At 36.4% G+C, this 26,764-nt stretch overlaps 2 protein-coding genes across 3 annotated transcripts in view; both read right to left on the bottom strand.

Annotated features, from left to right (window-relative positions):
• The window catches only part of hob (bridge-like lipid transfer protein family member hobbit), a 64,843-nt gene extending 44,779 nt beyond the window's left edge, over positions 1 to 20,064 (bottom strand). The window contains exons 1-10 of one of the 2 annotated variants that reach the window (XM_071590795.1): positions 19,867 to 20,064; positions 19,654 to 19,780; positions 19,332 to 19,553; positions 18,515 to 18,847; positions 10,954 to 11,124; positions 10,729 to 10,861; positions 10,528 to 10,640; positions 10,316 to 10,432; positions 9,350 to 9,587; positions 6,485 to 6,779 (exon numbers count right to left, since the gene is read on the bottom strand). In XM_071590795.1, coding sequence (XP_071446896.1) covers positions 6,485 to 6,779; positions 9,350 to 9,587; positions 10,316 to 10,432; positions 10,528 to 10,640; positions 10,729 to 10,861; positions 10,954 to 11,124; positions 18,515 to 18,847; positions 19,332 to 19,553; positions 19,654 to 19,780; positions 19,867 to 19,925 — 1,808 coding nt within the window. In that variant the 5' untranslated portion in view covers positions 19,926 to 20,064. The remainder of the gene's footprint in view (positions 1 to 6,484; positions 6,780 to 9,349; positions 9,588 to 10,315; positions 10,433 to 10,527; positions 10,641 to 10,728; positions 10,862 to 10,953; positions 11,125 to 18,514; positions 18,848 to 19,331; positions 19,554 to 19,653; positions 19,781 to 19,866) is intronic. The other variant, XM_071590796.1, reaches the window with a different exon arrangement.
• Positions 20,065 to 22,465: 2,401 nt separating this feature from the next.
• The window catches only part of LOC139691937 (uncharacterized), a 34,837-nt gene continuing 30,538 nt past the window's right edge, over positions 22,466 to 26,764 (bottom strand). The window contains exon 14 of the mRNA XM_071589888.1: positions 22,466 to 23,828. Within this exon, the coding sequence (XP_071445989.1) occupies positions 23,566 to 23,828 (263 nt within the window). The 3' untranslated portion in view covers positions 22,466 to 23,565. The remainder of the gene's footprint in view (positions 23,829 to 26,764) is intronic.

The following is a 26,764-nucleotide window of genomic DNA, read 5'->3' as shown; positions in this document are numbered from 1 at the left end:
TTAACAAGGTCAGCAAATATCACTTTTGCATCCTCACAAATCATGTTCACGTTAATAGTGTCGCCTTGCAATTGTTTTCCGTTTATCCATATGAGATGCAACTTTTCAGTATCGTTCAGAATATGTAACTGTTGCTTAAATATTCTTGTCACTCACTTTGAAGCATCTCTCCTTCAATTTTTTCCTTGTTCTGGAGGATAATGCAAATTGTTGATGTCGACTTGTTATATATGCATGATAGATCAGGTACGCTGACACGTCCTTCCCGCTACTGAATGATTTTGATTTTCATTTCTCAAGTTAATTTTATTCTCTTTTGAAACTCTATTTGCAGAATTTTTCAACACTCTTTTGTGGTCAACGCAATCGTAAACAGCCGGTGCAATCTCTCTAGGAGTCCCCTCTCCTCAGCATTCTTAATGTGAAATGTCGCTCACTTAACCAGTTACTCTTGGGCACAATATTTTTACTTGTTATGCGAATTACTCACTAATCGAGGTGCTCATTAAGCAAAGTTCCACTGTACATTAATTCAAAAGATCACATGCCTAGTGATTGTATATACAAACAGAATCCATTAGCTGCACTCTTAAAAATGCACATAAGAGTAACAGTTATCTGATTAGTTTGTTAAGTATTTAATTTGATTATATTTTGTGGGTGGTCTTGGGCTATGTTCTACTTCCAACTCATACAACAGAAGAGGGGTAAGAAATGCTCAAGTATATAATTTGGAATATGCACTTGGAAATATATGGAAAATTGAACTCACCGCATTCTTTTTTGCTAACAGCGCTAACAGTATGTATCAGTTTCTTGTAAATTCATAGCTAGCTCAGTGAATTTTCCACTCTTTTCTATGGACTATAACTCACTAATTACTATGAGAAAGAAACTGAGACAACACACAATATTACAGGTATGAAGAAAAAAAACATATCCACAGTCATCAATCCAAAGGTTGGTTTGATAGGTGATTGTAGAGCTCCCCCAATACTAAGCCCAATGGCATGTGAAATAAACACATCAAGGTAAGGGGGCCAATTCCTTTCCCTGTACCAACTCTGATTTCCCAGGAAGTTCTGATACCTGAAAAATTACACAGCTTGGGCGAAGCTGAGGGTTCACAGATGTGTGCCTGAAATTTGAACCCTGAACTCCCAGTTGTTAGCACAACGCTCTACTCCTAGACTGCCACGTCCCCATTTATGAAGTTAGAAATTCAAAAAAGCAGCAAATTCTCAATGAAGATTATTTAGAAAAATCCCTAGAACACTCATTCATAAATGGGGCAAGCCCTTCCAATTTTATGCCAGACTTTTTAATGAAAAATATGCTAAATTTCTCTTACATAAAATTATTTTTCATGTAGCTACTAGCAAGAAATGGGAGTATTATTGTTGCTTGCCTATAGTTAGAATATTAGGGTGTTATTAAACCTTTCTATGATTATTCTCAAGATTCCACAACAGGCAAAGGGTGAAACCTTCAATCTGCTTCAGGTAAGTTTCTGTTGCATTGGTAGTTATTGAGAGAACTGTGTTTGAATAGCAATCAGTATAGCTGCTAAGGTTTTGCCAGTAAAACGGGAATCATGCTGGTATAATACATGGAATTCCTCCATTGACTGCACTGGTTTCTCAGTGGATTATTTTGAGTACTTCAGTGTACAACATGTGATCAATATAACACTGGACTGATTTTATTCTGCGCAAACCATTCAACAGATCGAAATGAGACAAAGTGCACTATCTAGTGACACAGCAGCAGCGGTACGTGTCTTAATCTGTTCATCACTTAATCTGTTGCATGCAATGGCAACAATGATGGAGCTAGAGGAACAGCCGGTGCGCATGAAATTTTGTTTCAAACTTGGCAAAAGTGCCACGGAGACATTTGGAATGATTCAGCAAGCCTTTGTTAATGAAGCTATGAGTCGAAGCCAGTGTTTTGAGTGGTACAGTCGTTTTAAATCGGGCCAAACCTCGACAGACGAAGATTCACGAACAGACCGGCCTTCCACTTCGACAGACCCCAACCATGTCAGATTGGTGAACGATTTGGTGCAGGCAAATGACCGTTTAACTGTTAGGGAGATAGCTGAGAAAGTGAAGAAGTTTTAGATCCTGTCAGACAATTTTGGCAGACATTTCGGGCATTACACATGTCGCATCAAAATCCCGCGGGTGCTGGCTGATGAACAGAGTTTTTCGCTAGAACTGGAACTTCCGCGATCCCACAGCCACCCTGCTCTCCAGACGTGGCTCCATCAGACTTTTTTTTTGTTTCCAAAGTTAAAAATCAACCTTGAAAGAGTGCCGATTCGACTCTATCACGGACATTAAAACTAATTGAACAGCAGACCTGAAGAGGATCCCTAAGGTGGCTTACCAGGCAGGGTTCGAGAGCTGGAAGAAATGTTGACAAAGGTGTGTTGTCAGCCAAGGCATGTACTTTGAGGGTGACAAGTTTGATTACGCTGTATCCATCAAAATAAACGAGTTATAAAATCAGTCCCGTCTTTTTTTGATTACACCTTCTATATATGAGGGTAATTTGAAAATTTCTTGGATTGGAATAGAAATAAATGACTTACCTCAGTGAAACTTTTTTATTTTTCATTGCAGTCTCCCTGAGCATTAGTGCACTTGGTCCAGTGAAAGATAGACAGATTGATAAACTTCTTTATTCAAGCAAAATTGAGACCATTAGGCCCCTTCTTCCATTTAAACCTTAATGTTTGATGAGATGTTCCAATATCTTGATCCCATCTCGAAAATTAAATTTCTTCAGGCCAACAATATCCCTGTTCCCTTGGCTATTAGTTCTTTGTTTAAAGAGAATATCCGTCCCCCGAGGAAAATTTTGAGTTTTGGGAAGATATGGAAATCTGATGGAGCCAAATCAGGTGAATAAGGCAGGTGTAGCAACAATTTTTATCTCAGTTCACATATTTTTGCTAGGGCAAAAACACTAATGTTAGGGTGTGGTTTGCCTCGATGAAAGATGACTTTCTTCCTTGCCAAGCCTGGCTTTTTTTGTGTTTTTTTGCAGAACTTAGTCCAGGAGGTTAGCGCAGTTTTGTCCTGTTATTGTTTTACCATTGGGAAAATATTCTATCAGCAGAATCCTTTTTGCATCCCAAAAAATTGAAGCCACCACCTTTCCAGCTGACCAAATTGCCTTTGCTTTCTTCGTTGATGGTGAATCAACATGTTTCCATGGCTTTGACTGCTGTTTTGTCTCCGAGGTATAGTAGGGACCCCAAGTTTCATTTGTCCTCACAAAACGGCAGAGAAAATCTTGTTGGTTTCTCTATACAACGGGTCCATATTCCATTTTCACAAATCAATACACAGGACCAACAACAAAGAGGCATCCGCACCACAATCTCTTCCCAGGGCACTGACACATCCCATGTTTCTTCATAAAGGATTACCTATTACTATGCAGGAAACTAATTACCCTAGCGCTGACATCTTGTGGTGATTCCGAGAACCTTTCAAACTACCCTCTAATATAATTATATTCATTCAGTCAAGGTGTACTGTAATCAGTAATTGCTGGCAAGCCAACATGATTTTCTCAAAGGCTCCTGAGAGAAAACTAAACTGTGCTATTATCACTCATGAGTTACTTGTTATATCAACTTGAGTAGCTTCAGGCGTGATGAGGTGGAAGTTGAACATAGTGAATAACTAATAGCACTTTTCCACTTGATAGGGTTTTATTTTATTAGATGATGACCATGTAATACATTGAAACCCAGTCGTAAAATAAAATTTTATCAAGTGGAAAAGTTCTACAATCAGTCATTCATTCAATACTTATCATATCTTGGACATAGAGAAATAAAGAAACTAGATTTTCTACTACTATGTCAATAATTGAGAATAGATATAACTGATTATAATTAATTAATGGATACACAGGTGGTTCCTGCGTTACAGAAAAGATATATATTCCTTGAGAGCATCTCTAGGTCAAATTAGTAACTAAGATCCATGTTGAACAGCACATGTATACACTTAATTGGTATTAAGTAGAGAAAAAATGGTTAAACAATCACAGTTTTATGAGATAAACTTAAGAAGTTAAGATGAAAGTGATGCTGCACTTGAATTGCCATTGTAAAATGAATTGTAACTGAGCAAATGGATCCATACATGTCTCAAACATATCTTTTACGATGCAGGACCTATGCTGCTTCCAGGAATTACCATCATGTAGGTGTGTTGATGGACAACTGTTTCGCCCCTAGTCCTGGAGGTGTCTTCAGATCGAAGTCATAAGACACCTCCAGGACTGGGGCCAAACTTGGGCCACTCCTCTTTCTGATTTACATCAATGACCTACCTAACTGCTTACCAAATAATGATGGAATAATACCAGTGTTGTACGCTGACGACACTAATATAATAATATCAACACAAACATATCCCAGCCTTGTGGAAAAAGCTAAGTCTGTCACACTTGCTATAAACAAGTGGTGTACAGACAACCTTCTAGACTTAAATGTAAATAAAAGTAAAATAGTAAACTTTACACACAATAAGAACATATCAGATGATCTGCTGGTAAAAATCAATGACCTATCAATTGAGCGTGTGACAGAATGCAAATTTCTAGGTATTTCTCTATGTGCAAATATTTCTTGGGATACTCATGTAAAAGCCCTCCAACACAAGCTCAGTTCAACTTGCTACTTATTAAGACACCTGTATGAAACTACAAGTAAAACTGTACTACTCAATTTGTACTATGGGGAAATTTACTCAAATATAACCTACAGTATAATATTATGGGGATCAGCTGCTATTTCTCAAACCATCTTTAAAATGCAAAAGAAAGCTATTAGAATCATCGCCAGGAAACCTTACAATGCTCCATCAAGGCCTATTTTCCATGAATTAAATTTGCTACCACTCCCATGCATCTACATTATGTTTTTAATTCTATATATAAAAAATAACATCGGCAACTATTCTCTTAACTCTGCCTATCATCATCATTACACCAGAGGCAGGAATGACTTCCATTATGGGAATATAAGAACTAAAGCATTGAAATTAGGACCCAATGGAATGGGCATCAGATTATTTAACAAACTACCCAAAAGTATCAAGGATACACAGGGAACTGCCGTATTCAGGCATAAACTAAAAAGATATCTACAACGCAATATGTTTTACTCGGTTGATGAATATCTCAACAATATTCCCGACCAGTAAGTTCATACTTTTAGTTTCTAGCAATGGTAATGGTCTGATTCATGTTTGTGATCAATGATTTTTCTGAATTTGATATTGTATGTGCATGTTACAGCCGATGTTCATGGGTTTGTACCAAACACTTATGTAACTATGAGCATCTATTCTTTTATGTATCTTAACTGAGCCTGTGTCTTTGCTCCTCATTGACGTGCCTTATATCATGTACATACTTCACCCACCTGGTATTTTTGTATTGTGATCTCTGGGCAAATAAAAAGTAATAATAATAATAATAATAATAATAATAATAATAACACATCTCTAGGTTGGTATTTCCTGGAAGCAGCAAGGATCCTTCATCAGATAGACGTCGTGGAAGCCTGAGGATTTATGTCTTTTAAGAACCAATAAATATCAATCAATCAATGATGCACTATTGACTTTGTTATCCCTACGATTCTCATCAAAATTATTATTAAATTCAACAAGTACAGGTTATGAATTAACAATATCCCATGAATTATATTTGCCATAACATTTTTTTAACATCAGCTAATTGTCACAAACATTTTATGATCATAGCTCAAAATAAATATTGATGAACAAGTTCATTAATCATCACTTCTCCTATGTCACATTTCATTATACATTTTTCTTTAGATGTTTTTCTCCAAGTATTTTTCCCATTAAAACATATTATCACTTTTATTTGAATGCACACCTTTATAATAATCTCCTATGTGAATACATTGAAGTTTCTTCAAAAGTACTTTCATCAGCTCACCGGTTTAGTGTGAATAGTACACACTCCAGCTCTTTTAGATCAAAGTGCTCATTTTAACAGGATGATTGATGAATATAGGACAACTAAAAATAAATTACTAACAGTATACAGTAAACACAACAGCATTTTCGTGAACAGGCATCAATGGATCATAACAGATCACAACTATTCTACCAAAAACCATGAAAATATGTCATCTAAATTTCAGTGAAATTAAACCTAAACTAATTTCAATTGCTGACTCAAGTTTTTACAGCCAGCAACACTCAACAAATTCAGCATGAGAGGAATGTGGCAGGAAACATAAACTGAGTAATTACAAAAGAATCATGTTCCAGAAATTTTTTTCAAACCAGGATAAACTCGGACATGAAGATCAAAGAGAAAAGCTTCAAAACCAAGGCTAAATCTACGGTGGTGGCAAGGACCTCAGTCATTCCCAACCACAATCTGGAGAAACCTCTGCCATTCATGCACATATCCTTACCCACATGCTACCAAGAGTGTCCCCAGCAGCGTGGAGCTCCATTCCAGTCGGACATTGTCCAGCAGTGTTTGAAGTTTTGGAGATGGAGAAGAGGGTGCAACAGGGGAGCCGGTAGTGCGAATTTTGGCCAGAAGCACACCAATGGAGAATGGGGAGCCCCATGAGTGCTGCTTCTTGTGGTGGGATGTTGTGGGAAATGGAAGGTTGCCAAGACGGCACCATGCTGTCTCCATCAGCAGTTCACACATCCAAGAACGTGACACAAACCCGATTGATGGAGACATCAGTGGATCTGCTTGAGGAAAGTAAAATCAAGGGCACATTCAATCTAAGTAATCCAATCAAAGATTCACTTCATAGGCCATATTAAGTCCCCATACACCAAATATTAAGTCCTTCTTTTTGGAGTAGGCGATTGATAGTTCAGTTTCAAGCTAGACCTCAGCCCATTACTTTTCTACACCTTCCATTTTTAGTATTAGTAATAGTATTTAGGGGGGGGCGACTGACAGCTGAGGTCATTTGCACCATAGGGTATGGACATTATAGGATGAAGGGTGGAGAGAAACCTGGCATTGGCATTAGCATACTCTTTATGAAAGGCGCCAAGGGGTCCGCAGCTTAACGTCCCATCCGACGGACGGCGTACTCACTCAAAGTGCCTTCCACAAAGCACCTCAAGTATGGATCGAGATACCTCTGAAAAATATTCAACACCGCCAGGATCCTTTTTTTTTAGTTCCCTGCAAGATGTTATTCCTGCATGCCATTTCAATTGTGCCAGATTTTGAAGCCCACAGCTTCCCCTGCACTATATTCCCTTGACCATTCCCTCCAACACATTCTTTATGAGATGTTCATGTCTTAGCACATGATCCACTAACTGTGCTCTTTTCTGCATCATGCCAAATGGAACCCAAAAGTCATTAATCAGGGTTGGGGGCGCCAGTTACTTTCCTCTAATGACCTCTCAGTCTACCAGGAAGAACTGGTACCCTTAGCACATTGCCACATATATAAGGTAAGACAGGCAAAGTTGTCTTGAGTCACCCGGAATTGATCCCGGACCATAGGCTGTTTTCAGTAAAATATTCTGCCCAATAGGCTAATAATACTAATCAATACATCAATACACTAAAACTCATGCCCCCTATGAAGAGTGCAAGATGCAATTTATGAAATAGTTTCCGCTCTCCAAACTAGTTCTCTTCTTCAAAAAGAAGGGCAAATAAAAGCGGACCCCACATTATGGTGAGAATTTGCTGTTACGTGAATGATTTACAAAAAATATTAGCCCCCCGGAATTGTTTAAATATCTTCAGTTACTATGAATGTTTTAATATTTCTTCTAATATTTAACAAATTGTTTATTTGCTTAGGTCATCAACTTGACATTATTGGACACTAATTCCATTTCCATGGGAGATCGCGGGATCATGGGATGATTCCCAGGTTCGAATCCTGGAGTGGTTTTTTTTCAGTGGTATCCCGATCCCTACTTGAGGTTGAAATGTAATGAAATAATTGACTTTGTAATTCCACACACTATTTTTTTAAAAGTATTACAAAGTCAATTATTTCATTACATTTCAATATGTTATGCAAATTCCACAAAGTTACGCCTGAGACAACAAACCTACTTGAGGTGTTTTAAGGAGGGCATCTTGAGTGAGTATGCCATCTGCCGGATTGGACGTTAAGCTGCAGACACCTTGGTGCCTTTTGTTAAAAGGCTAATTCCAGGTTTACCTCCAACCTTCCTCCTTTCCTATCTATCCGTTATGGCTCAAATGAACTTAGCCATCGGCTGCCTCCCCTAAATCTACTATTACTTCATTCCAATGAAAGCCATACAATGTGATTGTAATAATCTCTGAACAAGAACTCTCTTTTAGTCACATATAAAGGTTGAAAAGGTAACTCTCAAGCCTAAAGAAGTATTTGTCACCAACATTTTCAGCGAGTACTCTTGGCAACAAAGTTTAGTCTGCTTGTGCAAAAGAAAAGAGTGAGGTTAAAATTTTAAATTTGCCCAAAAAACAAACCAAGACCTGTAGAAGTTTATTTAATTTGTCTCATATGCAAATTAAAAAAAGGGCGCCTTCCACAACCTAGCACTAAAGACCATTAATTACATGTTAGACTGTGCAAGATGTAAATGGGATAACATAAAGCATTTACAAAATGTGTACAAAAATCAATATACTGCCGCTCAAAATCTTAAAAACACCATTGTTAGCACTTGGTATTTAACTAGATAGAAGTGATTACAAATGTTGTTACCCCCATCGTATGCTAACAAGGACAACCCATGCACAAATATACAAAATCTTGACAAGTGACGCCACCACACAGTGGATCGTTTCAGACATGAAATACAGCAACCTTTACAAAGTATGTTTTTGAGGGATAGACCTCTTAAAGTTCACAGAAGCCGAAAGGATGAATTATTATGATAATATGGAAACAGGACAAATATATTGAGACCATGAGGATTCTGAAATATGCTCACAATTTGAAACATGAAAGAATGTGAGCCATGAACTAATTTAATATACAGACCACATAAAGGTGTAATGTATTCTTGGTAAGATGTGTTTTATCTCAAAAAGCAAGAATAGGGAGTTTGAAATTTGATCAACTATGTAGTCTCCCCTCTTTAAAATCTTTTGAATACAAATTACAATGAGACTAAAAATGAATCTAAAGGCATCATGGGAGCTCAGTCAAAAACCTACAGAACGCCTTCATCATTTTAGTATTAATTTAAAATGAAAGTTAAATAAACAATGAAGTCATCTGTTTAGACTTTCCACTTAATAATTACTGCAATGCATGTTTATTTAATACAACTCAATAGCACACCTGTTCTTATGCCATGTTGCTGATCCAAAGTTAGTTTGGTGTGGCTGAATCCTAATGAAACGGTCTCCTGGAATGACACTGGAGACAAAATAAACCTTCCAGACACATTCCATAACTCCACACAGCCTTTCACATGGAACCGTTGAAAAAAACCTCCAAGCCAGCTTGGTTTGTCATCTTCAACATTCTTTTCCACTGGCAGAAGTGATTGAAGTGGGCTTGGACCATCAGTATCAGCCTGCAAAAAAGATAGGACAAAATAAGAAAATTATTCTAAAACACTAATTGATTACAAAAAACTTAACACAAGATTAAAGTAAAATAATGACAGACTTTGTAGACAAAAGTATGTGATTTGTGGGTTCATAATTCCTTAGAAAGAGAGGGTACTTGTGGTATTGGAAAAAGCTTGATTTTAGTAAGCCTCATTTTTCATCAGATTGCTGTTAAAGTTTCAGCTATATCCTACCCATAGTTTCATTTTCATAGTTGATTGAGACAACAAACTTTTGTCTACATATTTAGAAAATAGGAAAAACATTAGTTTTGTGCGGTGAATAAAAACTAATATTATCAAGGCTCAACACCGAAAAGATCACAGCATTAACAATATTAAAGAGGATCTGACGAGGCCCCTGATACCAATTCCTAGAAAGTACCTGCCGATTGCTATGAAAAGTGTAAGAGATGCTAGGATTAGTGTTTCAGGCCCAAGGGGAGACCCTTTAAGGGGAATACGGCCCCATCATTCAGGTAGGCTATTTTTCTTAAAATATTGCATGGTTGGATAGTTTCTGGACAGACCTAGTACATGATATTTACATATGCAAAATATCTGCATATATTTTATACAGATCATTTACCAGATGTCCACCAAAGACCAACTGAGTCAACAAATATCATATTCATGGCATTATTACATATTATTAAATTTGGTGCATTGAATAACATGTCATTTTACATTACCTGCGCTTGGAGTGCTGGTTGAAAATTCATTGAAACCCAGTTGAAAATATCAGCATGGTTGTACATAACAGCAAGCGTGTCCAGCAAAACATACAAATTCAGTGCACTATCTTCAACCTGATAACGGTATTACTAAATTCAATGTCCAAAAAATATCATTAGACTACATGATACACTAACCTTAGATCATAATTCATCCAATTCCAACTCACCTTCCCATCTGCAGATAATTTTTTTAGTAGTATCACCTTTTCATGGTTACATTCCATATCCAGTTCTTCAACTTGCAGGGCTAAGAATATCTGGGGAAGTGAGGTAACATTCCCTGCAGGCAAAAAATTTAAGTCATAGGCATATTTATAGCCAGGTTGAACAATTGAAAATATTTATCTAAGAACTAGTTATATTATTACCTGCTGCATCCGTTAGCTTCGCTGGATTGAATGTGGTGTTCACTTGAAAGCATTGCAAGGATGATGTGTAATGTGTCTGGGTGTGCTCTTTCATTCCTGTAACATTGGCATTCTCCATTTTTAGGGCGAAGGTCTAAAATTAAAAAAAATTAAATCTATGCGATTAAAGGGAAAATTATCTTGTAAAATGTTACGCAGCATATCCTACATACATCTCAATTGTACCTTTGGAATAATGGGGGAGAGGCAATGCAATACCTCTTCTTCGGATTGAGAAGCTAAGGATGACGTTCTCATGGACTCACGGAGAGTAGTGTCTGGACCTTCACGCTGGGCAAAACTATAGAACCCTTCATTTATTAGCAGTTGAGTGTGCTCCATTCCTATGTATAGCCTCTGTGTGAACAAGGATGAAAACATCAGTCAGAGAAAAATTAAACTAGGATGATGCAATTGATAACACCAAAACATCTAAAGAAATATACTGTTTCAGTCATATCTATATAATTTGTAACAGGTCAAGCAATTCAAGATTATGATACTAAGTCTGTTCCTTTCAATTCCAGTATTACTTAACATGAACTATTGCATTACCCAAAAGAAGCTGATAATTTAGGGGGAAATGGCATATCTGCAAAAAAGGGGAAAAAACATGAGATGCCTGGACTAACCACATATGAAGCTTTGCAATACTAAATCTTCCCAGGCTTGAAGAAAAATTTTTAAAATTAAAAATATGCATGAAGGTCAGGGAATGTGACATTTGCTTTGCATTTCAATCAAGAGTTTTCCTTCTATGGATACAATGCATAATCCCATGCTAATGGTGGGGACTGCTCTAACTTTACTGAAAAATACTTTTTTGATAACAGAAAAGATAAATTTTAATGGAAGTAAACAACTTATTTTAACTTTTGTGGTAGCTAACATCAAAATTTGACAAAATTACGCTACATTATCAACAACATAATATTGATTTTAATTATTTGAGAAAGTGTTTCTCAATCGCCTCATCCCATATGTTGAATCTGAGAAGATTCTGTCTAAATTTCAGCATGGTTTTCGGCAGAATAGGTCCACCAAATCTGCTACTTATCAGGCAATTGATAATATATTGACAGCTCTTGATTGCAAGTGAGAATCTGTTGGAATGTTCTTTGATTTTTCTGACGCATTTGGCTCAGTAAATCACAATTTACTATTGCAAAAAATGCATAAATATGGCATTAAGGGCAATGCACATGACTGGTTAGTCTCATATCTTCAGGGCCGTCAGCAGCACGTGGTTTTGCTCAATGATGGAAAAAAATTCATCTCTCCTGGTAAAGTTGTATGCCAAGGTGTCCCACAGGGTTCAGTTCTGGGTCCTATCCTGTTTCTCCTCTACATTAATGACTTACATTATGAGAATATAAGAACCAACGAAAGGGATGATCCACTCCTATTTGCAGACGATACCAGTATCATACTCACTGCCTCTACAGTCCAAAGTTTAACAAACAATGCTAAACAAACCGTTCAACATCTGAACTCATGGTGTAGCAGGAATCAGCTGAATTTAAATGTGGAAAAGTCCCAACTACTTTACTTTGCTAATAAAAACAAAAACATGACCACTTTTGCAATTGAATCAAGTGGAAAACTAATTCCCCAAGCGCCCCATGCAAAATTCCTAGGAATAGTTCTAGACAGGCGGTTGTCCTGGTGGGAGCATATTAGTATGTCACCTGGGCAAAAAACTGAATACCATTTGCTTCCTTATTAGAAGCATCAGGTTTACCGTAACAATGGATGTCCTCATGTTATGCAAATATCTACTCCTGTATAGTATATAGTATCCTTTTCTGGGGTTCTTCTCCGCTTGCAAGACACAATATTTAAAATTCAAAAGCGAGCCGTACGGCTAATTGTCAAAGCAGAGCATAATGCTCCTTGTCGTCCATTATTCCATAAATTGAACATTCTACCTTTGCCATGTATTTATATCTATGTATTACTGGTGTACACCTTTGTAAACCTTTCAATGTATGACACAAATTGTGGTATTCACCACTATGGGACCAGGTCTAAAAATGATCTGCACCGAACTTACGTAAGAACTAGAACCACCGCACTAGGCCCTAAATCTATGGGTCTCCTTATGTTTAATAAGCTAAACGAGGACCTGAAATCCAGCACAAACATTTATCTATTTAAAAGAAAATTGAGAGCTTTTCTTCAAAGGAATTTGTTTTATTCTATTAGGAATTTCATGGAACATGAAACTTAGAATAGGCATATGTATTTACATTGTGTATTATTGTACATATTGACGTGTCCTATACTATGTGTACAATTTTTTTTGTATGATGCAGTCTCTGGACAAATAAAAATTATTATTATTATTATTGTTAAAAATGGTCCATGTCTGTAGAAATCATTTCAACATGTCCATTTCAAAATACCCCATAATGTAGAAGAGTTAATGTACACTTTATAAATCAAACAAACTGAAATTATCACATAATAATGAATTAATAATCATTAAGAATAACTTTTTCTATCAACTTATCTTCATCACTAATGCTGTCAATATTTCAAAATATTTTTTTTAATCAGTTTAAACTACTGTATTTCCCAGTCCATAAGATGTCATTTCTTTACTTAAAAATGTGCTCTAAAACAAGCCTGCATCTTATGGACTGGGCAGACACGGATATAACTTTGACAAGGTATGTACAAAAAAAGATGAGACGCCTTTCTCTGAGGGAACTGCTTGGCCGATCACAATCAGTGAGGCGTCGCCTTCTAGCGGCATTGGTGAGAAGTAAAACAGTGCCTTGCTCGACTTTATCTTGACTTATCTCCTCACAACACATTCTTTTCTGAGCTTACACACGCTTGCTGTACAAATTCTTGTGAAGATGTTAGAGAAGCAAAGTATTGTGAACTGAATTTTGTTTCAACCTAGAGAAAAGTGCAACTGAAACTTATGCAATGATTCAAGAGGCATTTGGCGATGAATCTATGAGTCAGGCAGTGTTTTTGTTGGCACAACCACTTCCTGTTTGGACAAACAGACCGATGAAGAACTGAAAAGTGGATGACCGTCGACGTCAACAAACAATGCCCACATCAACAGTGTGAATAATTTAGTGCATGCAAACCATTGGTTAACTGTGAGGGAGATTACCAAAGAAGTTGACATTAGTGTTGGATTGTTTCACCACTCCGACAGAAATTTTCAGCATGCAGGACATCACATCCAAATTTGTGCCACAAGTGTTAACGAATGAACAGAATTTAATTAATGGTTTCTGGCGTAACTTTATGGAACCGATTCATTATAAATAAATGAAACCCGGGTCGTGTGAATAAATCGTTTTCGTGTGGAACAACAAAGTTAGTCCTTTCATTTATTTAGAATGAACAGAAGCAAAAGTGTCTTTACATCAGCCAGGAATTGTTCAAAGGAGGACCAAATCTTCTTAAAAACAATTTTCACGGGCAACAAAACCTGGGTTTATAGTTATGATACAGAAACCAAAGTCTGGTCTTCACAGGCCATCTTCCCTATGACCCAAAAAAGCTTGGATGTCGCAGTCTAACATTAAGGTAATGCTGATCATTTTCTTCGATTTTGAAGGGATTATTGATTATTATTATTATTATGTCCCCAAAGTTATAACAGTGAATGGCCAGCAATATATAGAGATTATGAGAAGGTTAAGACACGCCATGCTGTGGAAGATACCATAAACGTGGAAAAACAAGTCTTGGTGCTTTCATCACAACAACATATTGGCGCACACTTGATTGTCACCAAGTTTTTGGCCAAAAATACCACTCTGGTGATCACCCAGCCATCCTAATCTCTGGATCTTGCATCCGCTGGCTATTTTCCTTTTCCTTCGTTGAAATCCACCTTGAAAGGATGCCAATTTGAAACTAATGAAGACATTCAACAAAATTGTACTGCAGACTTTACGGCTATCCAAAAGGAGCTTTTCAGGTGGCATTGGATACATGGAAAAAATGTTTGGAGCATTGTATTGGTGGCCAAGGGCTGCATTTTTAAGGCAATAAGTGTGACCTAGGGTAACTAATAAAATCCTATATTAATTCAAACAGTCTAATCTTTTTTGAACAGACTTTGTATGTAAAATTAATGATGAATCGCTCTATTCTTTACTAGATATTATTTTTATAAAACTGAGTATATCTATAATGGTGCCCGAGTAATCCACACATTTAGAAGTCCATCAGACAGACACAATCAGTGGTTGTAAGATGTAATTGAAATGGAGAGAGAGGTGTTAATCAAATTTAAAGTCTGGAAAGTATTAGATATTGGAAACAGTTCAAGAAAGAGTGAAATTTTAATGTACATCAGAGGAGAATTCACTGCTTAAAGATCATAAATGTGTTAGGGTTTTGGTAGCATAGATTTTAATAATTTCTATTAGCTAATACTAACTAACTATTTCATTCATTGTAATCAACTGCTTGCAAGATGAAATTACCTATGCCCAGCATTTAGGAAAACTTTTGAAGATATCATCATTATCATAAAATATTATCATAGTTAGAACACCTGTGCTTAATGTGTAGATTAAAGACTGAAATACACTGTAGACACTTCTGTAGACTGAAATACCCTCTGTAGAACAAACACAAAAAGTAGATCCCTGAATTTCACTAACAAAATGTTTTACTGCATCTATGCTCCCAAATGATTATCATTACCTGAAGGAAAATTCTGTGAAGACCACAGGAATACCATAAAACATGTTGGAGGTTCATATCCAACATTAAATACAACAAGAATATGATATAACAAGAGGACAGAGAATATTGAATATTTACTCATTTCATCTGCTGCTATCCTTGAACACAGACAAAACATTTTGTCAAGTTAGCTTAACCATCATTTGCAGGTAAGCCACTGTAACAACTTCTGGTAAAAATATTTCACATCAGTGATTCTAAGTAGGAATTGTTGGAAACAAAGATTCAAGAACTCTCATTTGTCAGAATGCCATGCAAATATGGCCTCAAAGCAGCATGACACAGCCCAGCCACTTAAAAGTGAAAAGCTACGTGCATTGGCTGGTGAAAGGAAAATGCTCAGGATATTGTGTTCATCAAAGAATAAAGAAATTTTTTAAATAATATGAATTATTATCAGTGGGACATCATTTATGGTTGGTTTTCGATGGCCACATTTCTTACCTTCTTCCAACAAGACACAATCTGGAACCCTAAAATACATCAAAATGTTAATAAATTCCACATACTTTCTATATTCCTTCTTTCCATTCAAGATACCTTCCCTTTTCCACCTTCTAACTCACCTGCCTGAAATTCTTCCCTCTGTCACTATCTTTAACATAAGATTTTCAATTAAAATTTTCTCCACATACCCTCCCTCCTTTGGATTTCCACCAAAATTCCTATTTCTCCTATCCCATTATACCTAGTACTTCTTCACATGTCTCTTGGTCCATTTTACCTTTTCCATCCTTATCCACACTCAAATCTATACCAATAACTTGCTTCTAAAAACATTTTTCCTCACCGCACAAAACCACACCATAGCAGAACTTTGATACGCTTTTTCTTAACACCCTTACTCAAAATCTGTCACCAATCCCTACTACTTTGACCATTTTTATCCACAACAATTCCAGGATAAATTCCAAAGAAACTGTGGGAGATGCCGCAACAGTAACTTTTAACCGAGTCATCCGCTTATATGCATTTCAATGCAACAATTCCAGCATGTAAAAATTATTCACCTTGACCAGGATTCGAACCCAGATCCCTCAATGTCCAGTCAAGTGTTTTAGCCAGTTAAGCTATCGAGGCATCCAAAAGTTTAAGAGGATGCCTCGTTTTTTGGTATTTAAACAATTTTTTGTTGTTTAAACATTTCTTATCAAGAAGAAGCATGACAGGCCAAATAACTTCAATTCTCTTCCAAAGAAACTGCGGGAGATGCCACAACAGTAACTTTTTCGATAGCTTAACTGGCTAAAGCACTTGACTGGAAATTGAGGGATCTGGGTTCGAATCCTGGTCAAGGTGAATGATTTTTACACTCTGAAATTGTTGCATTGACTTCCAGGATAAGCAAACTGTTCCACCTCTCTAGTTGATTAACTCATATCTTAAAATTCAACTTAGTTTTCCTCTTTCTCAAAACTATATAATCTTTGTTTGGTTTGCTGTATACAAGTTTATTTTAAACAGACAAATTTTTACAGTGTTACTAATTTTTAACAGGTTTTTTCTTAACATCTGTACTCAACGCCTCTGTAAACAATTTCTTCCTCTACATGAGTGCTTCTTTGCCTAATGCAATTCTTCTCTTTATGTCCCTACATCTTCCCTTTATCTGATTATTTTTATATAAACAACAGATTCAGGTTGATGAGGTAGAACTGTTTGATAATAACATAAACAAAGACTATTTTCTATCTATTCTAACACTATTTCAAATACAACTTCAACCCCAAATTACTACACGTAGAAGGGAAAGGAAAGAAACTAGACACCCTAGGAAAATTAGAAATAATTCAACACAGGATCCAAAACAACCAGTTATTAAAAGACAATTTCTTTCAGGCTAATTACCCATTACTTGCAATTCCATTCAATTAATCCATCTCTCACCCGTTGCTACAAGAAACCTATATCCACCCCCTCCACCTTCCTGCCTCACCTCATCCCTCACGACAGCATCATCTTGAAGACCAACAGTTGAACAACTGGGATTCAGGAAGAGAATAGACCCTTCTTCCCCCCTCCCCACAGACACCCTTCCTTGAGAAGAGCCCCTCACACAGCAGCTTAGACCAGAGCTGACACAGGAGGACGCCAACCTCCCCAATCGCTACAGCGGCAAAGTGAATTGACTCTCAGATGATCCCCAATGAAAGAGACCGATCGGCCAACAGACCCGAGTCAACACCACAGGCCACCATCCTTCTTCCCCACACACTGTGGAGAGATGGGACGATGGGCTCCATAAGGAATTCAGATAAGAGATAATGACCGTCTCATTGCAACCAAATGGACTCCTCATACCCTTTTGTCTTTCTCTCTTATTCTACAAAACCTTAATCTCCAAACCCCCACTTTAACCAGCTTTTTCTCCCATCCTCAAGAGCTTCAGTTTTTCCCATTTGCCTCTCCTCCAACCCCTCCCAACAAATGGAGACACCCTGGTTTTCCCACCACCTATATTTAATACATATATTGGATACATTCAACAGATTCAGGCGAGATGTAGAGCAAGTTTGCCATTTTGAGAAAAACAAATTCGCACTCAATGAACTAATTTTGGGCAAAAATGTAAATAACATATTTTGTGGGATGTATTTTCAAACCTTTTTGTGCTAAGTATCTGTAGGAAATGTAAGGGAAAACAGCTAAGTTTGTGCTCAAAAAAATTAATACGTAAATAAGAACATTAACACCAGCAAAAGTACAGCAACTACAAAAGTTCTCACACGATTTCAACTTTTTACAGGTGATTTCTTCACATTTAAACCAGACATGTTTATACAGCATATCATCACTTGATCCAAAAGCAATGTCTCAGAAATACAAGCAGGGAGAGATTATATTCAGAGAAACACAGACATTACCCCTTAGACCTAGTTATCCTTTGTGAAACAAAATTTGAGATTTTACTGTAAAAACTGAGACAGTAACCACATTAATTATTAACCAAAATCATGACAATACTGGTGAGCAGGGCAATATTGTGGACCTATTGTAGAAACATATGAATGTTACTTACCTCAACAGAGAGAGCCCCTCGTGCTACAAGAGCTGCTTCCAGTGTCACACCAAATGACAACTGACCCAAGCAAGTTTGGGTTTCACCCTTTTCTCCACCAGCTTGTGCTTTGTTGGACTTGTAGCCTTGTTTTCTGGTATTAATTGTACTCCCGTGAGCATGCTTCAATACTTTGGCTGTGGCTGAAGATATGCACACATTGACTAACAAGTGTGAGTTATGGACAATACTGCCATCGACATGAATACTGTCTGCAGAGGCATGAAGAAGCCATTCTGGAGATGAAACTCGAAGCAACATAACGCTGACATTATAAACTCGCACAGCCATAAACTGAAGAGAAAATAATGAGATTAATAAAGCGATTCCCATACTGCTCAAGTGTACAAATTTGGAATTCAGTGATTGTCCTTATTTTACCAAATTTTACGCAAATTTAAGGGAGTAAATGATTTCACTACTGTTATTCAAATAATTGTATCAACAATCAGATACATTGCCATCACTAGCCATTTGATTTACTTCAAATCATTTATTTTTAAGATTAAATATTCAAAAACAAGTTCAATGACAGGGTGTGACTGACTACATTTGCCAGTTTCTAACTCCAAGGTTCACCGCTAATTAGAGAATCAAACGAGCACAATACTTTAATACACTAAAAAGCACTTGTATATAAAAGAGCCGAGCAAAAAAGCTCTTCCCTGCAAATATACCCTAAAAGTGTCACAATGAATTGAAAAACTATTTCCCAATTATTTTGTCGGATTAATTTTCAAATAAATTTTAATCTGTAAAATCACTGCGAGGTACTTACTTGGGCAAAAGTAATAATCATTGGAGGTATTTTCTTATTATGAAAGCTGGGTATTTCCGTCACAGTGTCAATCTGCTTCGCCAAGGGAGACGAAGATTCCATTTTCGGAAAGCTATTCCCTCCAACGTCCTTATTGATTCTAACATCTTTGATGATCACAGATACGAGTTTTGTAACTTCGCTGTTGAAAAAACTACTCTGAAAGCCAACCTCTTCAATATGCTGCCAGGAAAAAAATGTTTTAATAAAAAAGGTCGTGAGGGCTTGGCGAAGATTAATTTGTAGAGCATGCACTATGCTAAATATTTTGTCAATCACTTACCACGGTAAACCCATGACAAACAATATGTACATCTTTCAAACGTATATACGGAAGTCTTATTCCTCCGATGCGAACATCCACATGAAACCGGCGTTTAAAATGCCATGAAAGTAATTTAGGTAAAAGCCTGTAACATTGATAATATATTATTATTTGCCATGTGACATGTCAAGCAGATATAATAAATTAACGGTGAAAGTTACTTAAACCTACCAAGAAGCCCCAGCGACTATGACAGCACAAATCACAATAAATATTTCAAATCCGTTCATTCTGGCCTAATGGAACGGCCTAATTAACTTCAAATTCAGTACTTTCATCGCTCAAGTACTGAGATAAACAGTCTATACTACTGAAACCTACCAAAGTCAGCAGGCAATATGACCAACCCCAAATTCATTTCGCCTACTTTTGAACATAAATTCCAACAACCAGTTGGTACTCTAGCGGCTAAGGGCCGAAACTTCTACGCTTCCATCACCTTCCATTATTCATTGTAGCACCGTTAGCGCTAATTACAAAAATTATTACTTAGTGATGAACTTAATATCTACTTCTTGGTAACCATTACTGTTTGTTCCATTGTCTTCAGGTGTTCTTTTCTTTTGAATAAGTAATTGGTATTCATTCCCCCTTTCTTCGGGTAACATATATTAAGGGGCGCAACAGTTCTTTACGATAGCGGGCTAAGCGTGAACAGGTTTCACTGTTTGAATTTTCAAAGAATGCTGCAATAAACTTAATGCCGTTAAATGAATACTTGATATCGATAATTTTCTGATGGAAATTTATGGGAAGGGATGGAGTAAAAGGTGGTCTGTCGAAGAAAGTTTACAAATCTCCACAGTAAATTGAAATAAGTTTGAGCATTTCGGTAGGTTAATGTTAGCCATTTAATATCCTTTTCAGCTTAACATATTATTCTTTATTTGTAATTATGAAGGTAATGAGTATTAATGCTGCTAAATCTTCCTCCAAATGATTTAAATTTTAACTGGAATGTCGTTACCCGATTTAATATTATATCCACTATAACAATTTAAAAATCCAACAGTAAGCATATCTTTGGTCCATCTAATCCCCTAATGACTTACTTGTGTTCATTGCGGAGTCATTAGATATGTCTATTTTGAGACAAGAGACCTTTCAAAAGCTCTAACATGTTCCAACACAATACCTATCTACAAGAAAGGTGATAAAGATGATTCAACCAACTACCTACTTAATTCTCATTATCAGTTTTCGGTAAAATTTTTGAAGTTAAAATGAAAGATCAAGTATACGAGTTTTCTAAGTCACAGTATGGCTTTCGATCAGGATAATATACAATAATGGCTTAAGAGTCCATAGTTAATTGTCATTAATGACTGTGAAGACTTGTAACCAGCCGCTGTGATTTTAGTAAGGCCTTCAACTGTGTTAATCATTCAATATTACTATCAAAGCTAGAAGATTTTAGTATTGAGGGAGTTTTCCTAAAACTAATGAAGCCATATTTGGAAGATCGCCACCAATTGGTTGGACTTGATGACCGTCCAACTACAACTGTTCAACAAAATTTTGGAGACACACAGAACTCCGTGCTTGGCCTCGTACCTTTCATCATCATGATAACCCCGGTAATATGATATCTTAATCTGTTTTATATCCTGATGACTAAACTTTGGTACAAATTGTATACATCTAGAAGATGCAACGACACAATCTAGCACTGCCGAGAGGCAGGCAACGGAATGGTTTGATATAAATCATTTAAATACTGAAAAAACCCAGCTGCATGCAGTCTTAAATAAAAAATAACTGAAATTTAAACGGCTAAAATACTAGGAATTCATATTGATAAAAACAACTGGGAGACCAAGGGCCAGATCTGTAATATACTGAGCAAAGCTAAAATATTTATTGTAGACTGTCCTCAACTTACCACTCATTTCATAATTGGAAGATTAACTTTTATGACTGGCCACCAATTCAGTTGAAATGGGGCTGTATCCTGAATTTCAAGAATGGGGTACATACCTGGTTACTTGCTAACCCACTTTTCTCTATTGATAAATTCATTTGTGAGAATCTTCATCACATTTAAGAATCAATATATTAAGTTATATTTATAATGGCAACAGTTAATATGGTTGCAGTATTTACCAAAATGAATAAATTATTATTATCATCTTTCCAGTCTACCACCACCATACTTGTTTATGCAGGTGTCACATGTGTGCTGTCAATGGTTATTCTCAACCATGTTATACTGGGAGCGGCATTGTAACATGCTGATTTTACATAAAAACAGAGAATTAAGATGTCCGGACCAATATTTTGCAAATACTGTCAATGCAACTTGTTCAGAAGATACAGTTAAACTTATGGTTTTGAGATATTAACATCACTTCCTTAAGCATATTTTGAAAAAGCGTGCCTATGCCTCTTAAGTTAAATCCTGATTCTCTGATTGCTGTGTTTAAATTAAGTAGGTAATAGTTTATAGTTTTGTAATAGTGACATTACCATTATTCTCATTGTGATGGTATTATGCTTACATTGATCCCTTTCAAGGAAATTATTGGTGCATATATTCACAGCATATAAATAAAATTAATGAAAAATTTTATTCATACATATATATTCAAACGCAACATCTTGTGTTTATTGTGATTGATTTGGAAAAATGCAAAAAATAATTTACTTTGAATGAGAAAACCTATACCTGTATTTTTAAGCATTTCATTTTAACTTGCTGGAAATGGATTTTTGTTTGAAGACTAGTCTGCAAGGAATTTTTATAAATTGGGAAAAAATAATTCAATTTTGTAGGAACAATTTTATTTTCCACATTACTTACAAAAGTATAAGAAATACTGACCTGTGCATGAACAAATTGGTATTTCAAAAAAATTCAATGGTGTTACCATTGAATGGTAACATTAACCTTAGTACTAGGTATTAAGTACCAAGTACTAATTTATATAATTTATATTGAAATTAAACCACTTGGTGTTTCCATGAATTCAACTTTAACATTAGCATTACAAGGTAATATTCCATATGGATCATTCCATGCCATCATTTGCACCATGATACCATAGTCGGGAAACACCCAAATATATAAAAATCTCCAAATGCAAAGCAACAGACAAGGCCAAAAAAATGTTAAACAATACCATGTGAATTAAACAAAACTTGCTATTTATCATGGAAATTGCCTTGACTACACATTATGTGAGAATATAGGGACCACAAACAACATCTGAGAATTAGAAAAGTTGACACAGCTCGAACAGTCGCTTCAGAAGCTACAAATTTAACTTTCCTTACCTTCATTCCTTTCAGTTACCTTCAAATAAATCTTTCACTTGTACCCCAGTAGCATGAAATTACTCAAGAAAACACCATTTTCAATGCAGATTTTGCTGGATGGACAAGTTTTTGTCCAAGATAAAATTGATAGCCTGGAGAGACATAATATGTGGACACCAAAACTCTTCCATAACAAAGAAAAATTAATAACAAATACCACTCATTTTGGGTAGGTAAATGATTGGCATACATTAAAAAGCACATACAATAAAAAAATCAACATATATTGATGGCACAAAAGATACCTGGAACCTCTGTCTTCACATTTTTAAACAATAAAAATTCAGCCTTTTTGCCCATGGCCATGAGTCATGGTATTTCTTATGTAATCCAATCGCAAATGATAAACTTCCACATATCATAATATTCAGTCTTTCTTCAAAGTCTTGATAAAATAGAATCAAATTGCTGCTCTAGCTGAGCAAGGTACTCATTGTATCATTTAAAGGAATGTTCATTTAAAGAAGACTGCTTTTCATTCAACATGTGTGTAAGCAGTTCAATTAAGTTTGCAAAATAATGATCTGACACAAATAGAAGTCTTCAAGGGAAGTCTCAACCATTAAGTAGATACATCAGGGCTGCAATGATGTGACAAAGCGTTAAACATTTTAAGGCATTTTCTATTTTTTTCTCAATAGAGAGGTAAATGAAAGTATTGGAGTTTTTATGGTGGATAAAACCATTTGAAAAATTACAGAATGAAGATCCAATTGAAGCTGTACTTAGACCCCGGAAGACTCCCTTAAGAACATCCAGATTGCGTATGTGTCCCTTGAAGCATTTTCCTTTCTCTGTAAAACTGAATCCTATATCACCTAAAAGAAAATGAAAAACATTAGTTGAAAACTAGAACAGATTATGTATAACAGCTGAAAATGGATAGGCATTCAACAACTAAATTGAATAAGCCCATTCACTGAGCTAGTTCTTTACTGTCTCCAACTTATTTTTATTTAAATTCCCTCTCTACATGACTGGTAATTGACAATGGGACATCCTTCATGGCAAAGATATTATATTACATGACCTTTCAGCAATGTATTACACTGATTTTTAAAATTCTTATTGAAAAACAGCTTATCAGGCCAACATAATTCAGAGGATTTTAAAATGCAAATCAATTATTGAATGTACCTTGTGTCATAAGATCACATTGCGAGGGTGGTTCAATAAGTACCCGTTTTTGACGACAAAGGGTGTTCCTGAGGGAAGTTTATGTTATCATCATGTGCTGCCATCGATCAAATGATGGTGAAACAAATTTCAAACTGATTTAAAGGTTATTTTGGATTTGGCAGCCATTCGAGTAAGACATATTTCATGATTTTTGCTAAGATGGAAAAAGAGCAGTATCATTCGGTATTTTGCTTTTTGTTTTTGGATGGGAAGAAATGCGAGGAGATAAAAGCAAAGTTGGATACTGTATATGGGGACACATCACCATCTATGACCACAGTTAGATATTGGTTCAACGAATTTAAACATGGGCGAACATCTGTTTTTAATGAGGAGCGACCAGGACACCCGGCAGAAGTGGTTACCGAGGAAATCATTCAAAAAGTCCACGCCATGATTCTCGCTGATCGACCAACGAAAGTGCGTGAAGTAGCAGAGGCTATGGGCGTGTCGACCGGAATGGCAATTAATATTTTACATGATAAATTGGCGATGAAAAAATTGTCGGCCCAATGGGTGCCGCGATTGCTCATGGTGGACAACAAACTGATCCGGCTGTCAACTTCCAAGTAGTGTTTGCAGCAATTTATGCGAGATCCGAAGGTGTTTTTGCACCGATTTATCACTGTTGATGAAACCTGGATTCATCATTACACACCAGAAACTAAGTAATAATCAAAACAATGGATTTCTCCCAGTGAATCTGCTCCAAAGAAGGTGAAGATGGTTCGATCGGCCGGAAAGGTCATGGCGATAGTTTTTTGGGATGCAAATGGCATCATCCTCATGGATTTTTTAGAAAAAGGAAGAACGATCACTGGGAAATACTACAGTGAGTTATTGGACCACTTTAAAAAAAATTGAAGGAGACACGGCTGCATTTGGCAAAAAAGAAGATGCTGTTTCACCACGATAACGCACTGGCACATTCATCCGGAGTTGTCGCCGCCAAACTGCATGAACTACGTTATGAATTGCTGCCGCACACCCCGTATTCACCCGATCTGGCTCCCTGCAACTTTTTCTCATTCCCTAACATGAAGAAATGGCTCACGGGAAAAAAATTTAGCTCAAACGAGGAAGTTATCTCCAAGACAGAGACGTATTTTGGAGAGTTCGACAAATCCTATTTTTCGGAGAGGTTAAAAAAAATGGCCAGAATTTTGGGAGAAGGGTATCTTTCTAAAAGGGGAGTATGTTGAAAACTAAAAAAATGTTTTTGAAAAAATGGTTTCTTCATTTCTAACACGGGCACTTATTGAACCGCCCACGTACAGTATATGGGAGTGATTCCTCCCAAATTTTACCTTTGATTTTGCATTTCATTCTAATGCTGGTCACTCCTAAAAAATACAACTATGGGGTAGGAGTAACTCAATCATTTAGTCATCATCAAGAGGTATCAAGCTAGCTGATTGAAATGCTTATTAAAAAGAAATAGATTCCTAGGGGCAAATAGCAAACTTTGGACCTTAACATGGTATACCACAGGTCCATCAATTCCTGCAATATTTTAGCTTGAAGCGACTTATAAGGTGGGGAGAGAATTGGTACTGTTAAGAAGCCTTTAGAATATGCACTTATTTTCAAATTAATACAAGTCTAGCAATGATTTCCATTATTTTCCCAGTATTTTTGTTAATTTTTCCAACCAATGAACAATTGTTCTGAACAAAATTAGCATGTGTGAAATTTACCGAATCATACTGCAATCACTGCAAAAAGCAATAAGAAAAAACTCTTCTTCAATAAAAAATCAATTAACACTAATGATAAAAATAAGTAATATTGTAAAATATTTCCGAATAAAGAACATATGTACTTGTAAACATAGGCAATGAATTATCAATTATAAATTAAAATATATGTAGAATTATATTAAAATGTAAATGAAATTCTACAGAGGAATGAAGATAAATCTAAAGATTAAAGTGAAGGGCATTTCACAGAGAGCCTAGAGTCTTCCATTGTCCATGTTATACGAACCTTCAAACTCAGTCAGTTCCTTACCACTTTCTCAGATACAAAAATTATTTACATGCTTCCATTAGAACTTCTCTCACTGGTGCATATATTCAACATTATAACCTCTAATTATTGCCACCTCAAAGGAAAATGAACCTCTTTCCAAATGGAACCTTAGGAGGTTCTACCAATGGTTTTTCGAAACTATTGAGTATACATGGGAAGGCCCAGGAGTACCCGGCCGGACCTAGAGATGGTGATAGTTGTTTGAAAAATATCACTGTATTAGAAAGTAAGCAATCTATGAAGCAGAATTATTGCCAGAATTGATACATTCACTCTAAAGTCTTCGAAGTAGCACCCCTGTGCGTCCACACACCACTGTCAGCTGGTTTTCCATGCCTCATGTGCCTTCTGGATGGCGGTGCCCGGAATGCTACTTAACTCCCTCTTCATGGCCAGTAGTAATGCTTCCACCGAGCTGTGGTGACATCCTTTTAGCACAGATAATACGTTACTACAAGGGTAGTCCCATGAGTACCCAGCCTGACCTAGAGATGGCGGTAGTTGTTTTAAAAATATCACTGTATTAGAAAGTACGCAATCTATA

Source organism: Hetaerina americana, unplaced genomic scaffold (genome assembly GCF_022747635.1).
Source record: "Hetaerina americana unplaced genomic scaffold, ioHetAmer1.1.p SCAF_4, whole genome shotgun sequence".
Lineage (NCBI taxonomy): Eukaryota > Metazoa > Arthropoda > Insecta > Odonata > Calopterygidae > Hetaerina > Hetaerina americana.
This window is presented reverse-complemented; position numbering and strand designations above follow the sequence as displayed.